The following is a 10322-nucleotide window of genomic DNA, read 5'->3' on the forward strand; positions in this document are numbered from 1 at the left end:
CGTCTTACTAACTTCTCATTGGCCAAAGCCAGGCTCAATGCCAGTGGTACAGGGAAGTATATTCCTCCCACGGAGTTGAGAGGAGAGAGTGAATATGTACCAAGCAATCATTTAATCTACCATTCAGCCAATGAGAAAAATAACTCGTTTTAACTCCATCCATTTTTTATTTGCAGCAAGACTTGAGCCCCAGTCCCTGGGAAAGCTAGTATGCTAATACTGCCCTTTCATGCCTTAAAGCATGGGTCAGCCGACAACAGCCAAACCTGACCCACTGTGTGTTCTTATAAATAAACTATTTATGGGAACACAGCCAGGCCCACTCTCTTCCATATTGTCTATGGCTACCTTTGAGCCACACAGCAGAATTGATTAGGTAAGACACAATTCTGTGGTCCACGAGGCCAAAATATTAGCTCTCTGGCTTTTACAGAGAAAATTCAGTAATTCCTACTTTAATACCTGCTCTTCATCACTGAAATTAATTTCTGTTGCCTTGTATGTTTTGTGACTCTAAACTGGGCCCATCAGTGCTGGGGGGGGAAGCAGTGATCCTCCGCCAGGACTCATTTCAAAGTGTCCCTTAGATCCAGCCCAGTGACTTGAGCCCACTGAGTTCTCTAAGCCCAAGGGGTGGAGGTCAGGGCAGAGGACGTGGGAATTAGTGAACTCTGCCAAGTTCACCTTACAAAACTGACCTTGCCCATTCCACAACCGCAAACTGTACCTCATACCCTGCCCTTCTGTCTCACAGATGCCCACTCAAATAGCTCCCTTTATGAGCAATTATAATTTTTACTAACCAGCCTTTATCCAGCACACCTCTGTGCCAGGCACTGGCCTGAGCATTTTACAAATGGTAGCTCATTTATTGATCCTAACAGTCCCAGAAATGTAAGTACTAATACCCCATTTTACAGATGAGCTGACTGAGGCCCAAGGTCACACAGCTCATAGGTGCAATCAGGGTACAAGCCATTAACCAAAGGTCCACAAATGTTGTCTGTAAAGGGCCAGAGAGCCAGTATTTCTGGTTTGCAGGCCAGATGATTTTCTCCCAACTGGTCACCTCTACTGCTGTGGGGGGAAAGCAGCCATAGGCCACACATTCACGAATGGGTGCAAATAAAACTTTATAAAAACAAGCAGAGGGCCAGATTTGGTAAAATGCTACAGCCACTATGGAAACCAGTATGGAATTTCCTTAAAAAAAAAAAAACTAATAAAAATAGAAGTACCACATGATCCAGCAATCCCACCCCTGGGCATACATCCACAGAAAAGTATGCTTTGAAAAAATACATGTACCCCAAAGTACACAGCAGTGCTAGTTACAATAGCCAAGACATGGAAGCCACCTAAATGTCCATCAACAGAATAAAGAAGATGTGGTCTATATACACGATGGAATATTACTCAGCTATAAAAAAGAGTGAAACAATGCCATTCACAGCAGTATGAATGGACCTAGAGATGATCATAGTAAGAGAAGTAAGTCAGAAAGACAAATACCATGTGACAGCACTTATATGTGGAATCTAAAATATGATACAAGTGAACTTATCTAAGAAGCAGAAACAGACTCAGGTAGAAAACAGGCTTATGGTTGCCAGGGAAGGAGGGGATGGGATGGACTAGGAGTTTGGGACTAGCAGATGCAAACTATTACATATAGAATAGATAAACAATAAGGTCCCATTATATAGCATTGGGAACTGTATTCAATATCCTGTAATAATTAGTCATAAAAAGAAGAATGAACTAATGCCATATGTAGCAACATGGATGGACCTAGAGATGATCATAGTAAGTGAAATCAGACAGAGAAAGACCAATATATGATATCACTTATATGTGGAACCTAAAAAGATGATACAAATGAACTTATTTACAAAATAGAAATAGAGTCACATATGTAGAAAACAAATTTATGGTTATCAGGGACAAAAGAGGGGAGGGTTAAATTGGGCAATTGGGATTGACACATACACATTATTATACTATATATAAAACAGATAGCTAATAAAGACTGATGGTATAGCACAGGGACCTCTACTCAATACTCTGTAATGACCTATATGGGAAAAGAGTCTAAAAAAGAGTGGATACATGTATGTGCTAAGTTGCTTCAGTCATGTCCGACTCTGTGCAACGCTATGGACCAGAGCCCACCAGTCTCCTGGGTCCATGGGATTCCCCAGGCAAGAATACTTGAGTGGGTTGACGTACCCTCCTCCAGGGGATCTTCCCAAAATATGTGTATGTGTACAATTGATTCACTTTGTTATACACCTGAAACTAACACAACATTGTCAAATCAGCTGCTCCAAGAGAAATTTTTTAAAATATATCCTGTAATAAACCATAAAGGAAAAAAATACACTTTAAGGCTTACTGTGGTGTACTTAATAAGTGATAGTTGAATCTTTGCTTTAAAAAAAAAACTAAAACTGAAAACTGCCTAATTTGCAGATGATGAGTATGGTAACAGTATTTAGTTTTGAGATAAAGATGCTAAAACACTTATTTCACAAAAAAAGAAACCTTTCAGTTCAAGTCTATGCAAATAATGCAGTATGTCTAAGTCCTTTACAGTGTTGATACACATTCATAAGCTTGGGTGTTGTCTTTTTCCAAACAACGGTTTGCATATTAGCCAAGCAAGTAGGTTTTTTCCCCTCTTGTGACCCTCAAGGTTCTCTTTGCTCGGAACATTCCTGTTTCAACATCCCTCTGAAGGATGAAGGACAGATCCTCCCCCTGTATTTGGCTCTGGTCCAGGCTGGCATTTACAATGTGTAGCTGTACTGGGGCAAGATAAAAGCCCAAAGGAAAATACAGTGAATTTTTGCAGGTGCAAAAGAGCAAACATTTCTAGTTAATTAACGGGCTCTGTTAATCTGGGACAGAATCCAGTGTCTAAATAATTACAACCCCCTTAATAATTACTTATGATAAATGATACCTGATCGTTATGATCTCATCCCCATTGATGAATGGTGCGGGGAATTCCACCACACCACTTCAGTTATACAAACACAGATCAGCATTACCTTGAAAACACCAGATGTCAAAACCAACTCATGAGGCAGGGGGAAAATATTCTCACATTAATTGCCACGCTTCAGATCTTTACAAACTCATGTCCGTTTCAGAAAATTCTCACGTAGAAAGTAGTTTAACATTTCCTGGGAGGTGTTAGCGAGGAAAGGGTGACCTTTACTATCAAACGCCTGTAATACTTTGATTTGCAATAGCTAATAACACATGTATTTTCTTGTGAAGTATAGTGCTGACTTGAAATTTACTTGTATGTTATAATCCATGCTATGGGGCATGTTAACATTGCTCTGAGAAACATCATTTTATACTTTTTGAATTCTCTGAGTCTCACTGCATACCTTAATGGAACATTGCCTTCTGCCTGCACCTTTCAAGCTCACTGGAAATATGCACATAATTTTACAGATTAATGATAATATAATGGTATTTTCCGTTGCTTAATGGACTAGACACGTAGTTATTTTCTTACTCTAATGCTGTTAATGTGTTCTCAGTATTTTAGGAAATGGTGTTAACTAAATGTGGGTTCACGCAAAGATTACAGGAACCCAACATAAGGGGGAAGGGGCGAGATTCTAGATTTTGCTCATTTTAACCTTCTCTTGGTTTTCCCATTTGCTAAATGCAGTCAGTAATACTTGCCACAGCTACTCCATAGGGGGTTCAATTAAGGTTCAAAAGGGAAAGGAATGTCAGAGTTCTTTACTAAAAAATAAAAATGGTGTACAGCAGCAAGAAGGAAACAATACAGACATTTGGCTATTTTGTGATTCAAATGCAAGTTTCAAATTATCTGAAAAGGGAAATGGTGTCTGCTGGGACAGATAGAACGTCTTGTGGGAGAATACTAAAAAGTGAAAAACAAAAACCTTTCCAAAGTGTCTGTTAGGGTTCAGAGAAAAAGAAAAGTCTTTTTCTAGGTACACCAACAGAAAGAGGGCCAAGGCTTCTGGGAGCCTGCTACTCCTCTCCTGGAAGGCGGAAAGCTATTCACAGCCCAGAGGCAAGGTACACCCAGGAGTCTGCCCAGAAACTTCCACAGACCTCACGTGTGCTGTCTACTGTCTGGAAAACAGTGTTTCCCCTTCTCTTAGAACTTCTGGATCTTGTGTACGAATGGGTGTCAGTGGCAGAATCTGACCCGGACTCCATATTGGAGAGCGGATTCTGGGAAATGCAGCCCCAGGAGTGTCCCTATAATGCTGAACAGAATTGACGAGGGTGAAGTGCAGAGGTTTGACAGCACACGGGCTGGTACCCTATGCTTACCAGAGGGTCAATTCCATCCTCTCTTAATTCAGTCATGGTGTGTTTTCTTTTTTGAACACATCACTCTTTAAGTGATTATATTCTAAATCCAGCACATGATGTTTGAAAGAATATCATCATGTCAAAGACCAGTGAAGTTTTTCTCTCCACGGCAGGTAAGGTACCATATGTCAACATCCAGTTAGACTGGTTTCTACTATAACATGTTAAGAATTGAACTCTGAATCATTCACTATTTACTAAGAATGATGGGTTTTCCTTATCTTGTTGTTTAGTTGCTAAGTAGTGTCCAACTCTTTTGTGGCTACAGCCCACCAGGCTCCTCTATCCATGGAGTTCTCCAGGCAAGAATACTGGGGTAGGTTGCCATTTCCTCCTTCAGGGTGTCTTCCCGACCCAGGGATTGAACCCACATCTCCTGCATTAACAGGCAGATTCTTTATCACTGGGAAGCCCTTGCTTATCTTAATACCTGAGAAATACTACATTATGGAGGCATGTTTCAGCAGGCTGAAAAGAGATTAAGAAGCTTAGAACACTGTAGAGAGAATTCAGAACTTTTTTTTTGAGCAGTGAGAGAACATTTAGATTAACTAGGACATCCACAAGCTCAGAGACATTCAGGATGTTTGTAAACACAGTAGGAAATAAAACCAAAAGGGCTCCTCTGGTGAGGAAAGGCATTAGGGAGTGTTGTTTAAGTCTGTGGCCTTTTAAATCATCCTCGGGTCAAATTCCTATTCTGGTAGTCATGTGTCATTGGGCAAAGGTCATAAAATAACAATTACTGACTATTCTATGCCAGGTCTTAGGCCCACGATCTTACACATATTCTTTTCTTAACTCCTCAAAATAACTCTGAGACACAATGACAATCATTGTCCCTGTGTTACAGATGAGAAAACTGAGGCTGGGAGATGACAAAGAACCTATCCCCATAAATGAAACTCATTTTCCATGCTTGCCTTGTGAAGTCATGGAAGATAACAGGCAAGATGTCAGTTGAAAAATTCAAAGAAGGTCAGAAGACCTTTAGAAGGTCAGAAGAAGTCTAGGGCTGTGCTGCCCAAGATGGTAGCCATGGGCCACGTGCAGCTCTTGAAACTAACTTGACTATAATTAACTTAAAAGTGCAATTCCTCAGTCTCACCAGCCACAGTTCAAGTGCCCAATAGCTACATGCAGCTTGTGGCTACCACACTGAACAGAGCAGAACATGTCAGTCATTGCAGAAAGTTCTACTGGATGCCATTGGTCTCAAGAATCTACTGCATGGGTCTTTATGAATGTATTAAAAAAAGACAGCCAAATACAAAGTTCCAATTCTCTTGTAACACCTTCACTGTAAATAGGAATTTGAGTCAATATAATGGCCCCTTTCTGCCAACTCTATGTCCAGAAGGGAAGAAGATGGGGAAGAGGGTTCAGGGTTCTTGCCTGAGCTTTCACTAAAGAGTGAACAGGGATGACCAAGGATCACAAAAAGGACTTCATGTATGTGTACAACATGGCTCATGGTTCTTGTCATTGCTCTTTTGCATCTGCAGGTACGCCATTGGCCTCGCATACAAGTCAGCCCCAAAGCACGAGTGGATTGGCAAGAACTCTGCTTCCTGGGCACTGTGCCGCTGCCACAATACCTGGGTGGTAAGACACAACAGCAAGGAGATCCCCATCGAGCCAGCCCCCCACCTCCGGCGCGTCGGCATTCTGCTAGACTACGATAACGGCTCCATTGCTTTCTATGATGCCTTGAACTCCATCCACCTCTACACTTTCGACATCACATTCTCGCAGCCCGTGTGCCCCACCTTCACTGTGTGGAACAAATGTCTGACCATCATAACAGGCCTTCCCATCCCTGACCATCTAGACTGTACAGAGCAGCTGCCCTGAGCACATGGAGCTGGTTTCTGGGGGATATAAAGGGTGGTGGCCACCATTTCGGGGACTGAGAAAGCACAGGCTTCCAGAATGTGGTTAAATCTCACTAAAAAGCATCCAGAAATCAGCTAAGATAGGACTCCCAATGGGCGATCCCCCCCTTTCACTGTGTTTTGTATTAAGTACAGGCTTTAATAATTTCTTCACCCTGTTTTTGTATTTACAGGAAAATTTATAGATTATTTATAATAGGAACATAACCGGGGATTACAACTCTTAGAAAATCTCTGGTTTTGCACATTAGGAGGCCCGTAAGTTTTATCAGTTCTCGACAACCTTTATTTTCAGCACAAGTCTCTGAGCTTGAGAAACAAGATCTTCTGTAGTTTTGTCTTTCTCCACCTTCTCACATCCTCTTTCCTACAGATCTCATGGCGGGTCCTGTCACCCCAACACTGTGTAACAATATGCCACTATTTTCAAACTAAAAACATTAGTTTTGAACCTAGTAGGGAAGTAAGCAGGCTTTCTGACTCCGGTTTCTTGTGAAGCGTTCTGCGATGTCAGAAGGATTTATTGGATCAAGTAGGGTGGAGAGAGCAACAGTGGAGGGAAAGACTTGACTTGGGAGCCTGGGATCTGCTATTGCAAAACCTGTAATTACCCTTCCATGGCTGGTAGAATGATGCTGGGAGAACACGAACAATGAGATTGCAATTGAAAAAAGTCACCTTGAATCCTACTGATGATTCAAAAATTCAGGCTGATTTGTGTTTTCTCAGAAGTGGGATTCTGTGTCATGATAGAAATCTATTTCCTTCTTCCTTTTACTAGTTTCTTTAGGCCTGTGAAGTTTCTTCACTATGTTTAATAGCTGTCCTGTGTCCCACTCCCCCTGAATAATTTTTGTCACTGGGGCTGAGGAAATAAACATTTTCTGTCACAAATGGCAGCACCACTTTGGATCGATTTTGCTCTCTAGGACATCAACATATGGCCCCAACTGCCAATACCACATCCAACCATAAGTCACCGAAAAACATTTGTATTTATGAGTTGATGACAAGGGACATTGCATAAAGTACTCTTCTCTAGTATACGTACTTCAAAATTTATAATAAACAGACCTTTAAACACATCTCCGAAAGATGTAGAAGTCCCTCTATATTCTAGTATAGTTAATAGAGTTGTAAGAAAACAAACAAAAAAAAAAAACAAAAAAAAATCAAACTCACTATTCTCACTTTGGAACCTGCTAGTAGAACCTGCTAATGCCATGTCAGATAGAATGCTCAATGTGCTGACCTAAGGCATTGGAGTGGTCCATGACGTAAGGCTTTTTTGCCTTCCCTGGTGGCTCAGTGGTAAAGACTCTGCCTGCAATGCAGGAGACCCAGGTTTGCTCCCTGGGTCGGGAAGATTCCCTAGAGAAGGGAATGGCAACCCATTCCAGTATTCTCACCTAGAGAATCCCTTGGACAGAGGAGCCTGGTGGGCTACAGTCCATGGGGTCACAAAGAGTCAGACATGACTGAGTGACTGACACTTTCACACTAAGCCATCCTTCAACTTGAACCAGGAACCTGGCAATGGTTCTACCTTGATGAAGGGCATGACATCTCTCAACCATTTCATTTGCTAAAATATTTATCTGGGCTGCTGGGGTGGCCGTTTTGACAGACTGGGGGATTTAGACACTGTTTTTATTGGTTTTGTTTTTGAGCAGATCAACCAATTGTTTCTTTGAAATTCGTCCACTGTTTCAGCATTGCATTATGTGATTGTGAGTCTGGGTTTCAGGGGCAGCTTCCCCAGGGCTTCTGCCTCTACACTGGCAGATGCACTCCTTTTTCTTAACAGATAGATTCTATATATTTACTATATTATTTATACCCAGATGAATATTTTGATAGTGACTTAGGACAATTTCACATCTAAAAGATGGATGCCTCAATGGAAAAAAAAAAAAGTACTCAGTCTCTGCCAACTTAATGGAATTTTTTTCTTTTTACAATAGAAAAACAATGTGCATTAGGCTTCCCTGAATAAACCAAAAGGGTTGGCTTAGTAATTTTTACAAACATTTTTGGTAGCTGAATAATGGATATTTTCATGCACTTTGTACACTAACAGGTTTTAAATAAAAGGGTCTAAAACTCAGCTTCTGAGATTTTTTAAATCATGGTCTCCAGGTACAATAAATGCTCCAGTTTGCCTTATGATGTTAATCTAAAGCATTTATGAGGACAATATTGCCACGAATTATAATGCTTTTTCAGTATAAAGAAGTTACTACTCCAGTTTTCACTGCAAGCCATTTAGGTTATGTTTTGGCTATTTTTATAAGGATGAGGGATTATGTTATCATTTTGTTGTGGAAGTCTCACTCTTTGCTAACTTAAAAACATTGTGGATAGTAGCAATTACTATTTCCATGTTGTCATGTTTACTGGAAAATATGTATATGATGAAAGGCCACAGTGTTTACTTTCATTACTGTAATGATGTAGACAAAATTTCCATGTGGATTTTTTTTGAAAGTCTGAAAAATATATGCTATCAACATTTGTTGCGGTAGAATTCTTTAAAAGGATTGGGGGCACGGCATTTTGTTTTTGAGGTTCTTACTTCACAGAAGACATCACAATACAGGGGGAAGAGAGCTGGCAGTGCCAGTTAAATTAATACACAAAATTGATGCAACGCCAACCAAGACTGCCAGGTCCAACGTCGTGGCTGTGTGAACACTGCTGGCACCATCTTGAAATGCTCAGTAATGCCTGGACAAGGGGTTCTACACTTTCATTTAGCACTGGGCCTCGCAAATTATGTAGCCAGTCCTCAAAACTGAACTCTGAAACATGGTACCTCTCTCCGTCTGATGGATAGAAATGAAGAACCCTGAATCCACTGTCACAAGTGGCTGGCCATATAATTCAAGTAGGAATCTAGATGGATTAAGATGGAGAGTGGGCTTGGGTGAAGATTTTCTTTCTGGCTTTAAAAGAAAGTGACTTCAAAATCTGCACATGTTGATGAGAGTTTCTGCTGGAGAAGAGGCAAAGGCCTGAGGACCAACAGGCATTTTATTATGGTACTGAGATCTCGAGACTTTCTGAGGAACCAAACCAGTGCCCCCCAGCGAATGTGGAATTCCATTTCGGCTCCAGGCACACGGGCAGTGCCTGCGGAAACACACACATGTATGCTCGTGTACATGTGCTCTTGGTATTGGGAACCAGATGATCTGCTCTACTCTTATAAAAATGTCTTTAAAAAAAAAGATACAAAGATGGTAATGGGGCTGGGAGAATGTTTTTAAAATAGTGCTTCTGAACATGGGGGTGATCTGGCAGTGTGTGGAGTCATTTTGGGTTAGTGCAACTTGGGAAAGGTGTCCCCGGCATCTAGTGGGTAGAGACCAGAAATACTGCTCAACATCCTATGGTGTACAGCACAGCCCCATGATGAAGGATTATCTGGCCCAAAATATTAATAGGGCCACAAATAAGAAACTCTTACCATTTTTTAAGCAAAACTCTCACTAATTTTTTTTTCACTCGTGATTGATTCAATGCCTGGTATATCAAAAAAGAAAGCGGGCACCAAAACCTTCACCTTTAAAAGAATATTTACAAAATTGTTCAGAAAATCTGAAAGGCAATGCAAACCTTTGTAAATGGGAATCCACTGACAAGTGTCACAAAGATGCAGATGTGATTTGCTTGGTTAAGAAATGAAAGTCTCTGTATGCTGCTCTTTTCACTCGAACAAGTTCAGTTCCTGGTACTTGAGTCATGCTATCACACCCTCAGCCCGAGCTCTCCATTGCTATTGCTTTCTGGTTTAAAATAAAATCATTTTTGTGGTTCCCACGCCCTCTGTCTCTGCCTGTGTCTGTTGCCTTGTTACCAAGGCGTGTTTTCACCTTCACTGTTTCTACACATATTTATTCAACTTCTACTAATCCTTCTACCACCTTGCAACATATAATCCATTTTCTTTTATGCTGAAAGTTTCCAGTGTCCACCATCCAGCCTCTCCCTAATCAAAATACAGGTAATTGACAAGATGCAAAATAATATCTCACCCTCCCCTCCCCCTAG

The 10322-nt window shown here is 41.0% G+C and overlaps 1 protein-coding gene across 6 annotated transcripts in view; it reads left to right on the forward strand.

The window, feature by feature from the left end:
• Positions 1 to 10094, forward strand: part of MID1 (midline 1) — a 395471-nt gene extending 385377 nt beyond the window's left edge. For all 6 annotated transcript variants that reach the window (XM_043895871.1, XM_043895870.1, XM_043895868.1 and 3 more), the window contains one exon: positions 5880 to 10094. In XM_043895871.1, coding sequence (XP_043751806.1) covers positions 5880 to 6228 — 349 coding nt within the window. In that variant the 3' untranslated portion in view covers positions 6229 to 10094. The remainder of the gene's footprint in view (positions 1 to 5879) is intronic.
• The last annotated feature ends 228 nt before the right edge of the window (positions 10095 to 10322 follow it).

Source organism: Cervus elaphus, chromosome X (assembly GCF_910594005.1).
Source record: "Cervus elaphus chromosome X, mCerEla1.1, whole genome shotgun sequence".
NCBI classification, from domain to species: Eukaryota; Metazoa; Chordata; class Mammalia; order Artiodactyla; family Cervidae; genus Cervus; species Cervus elaphus.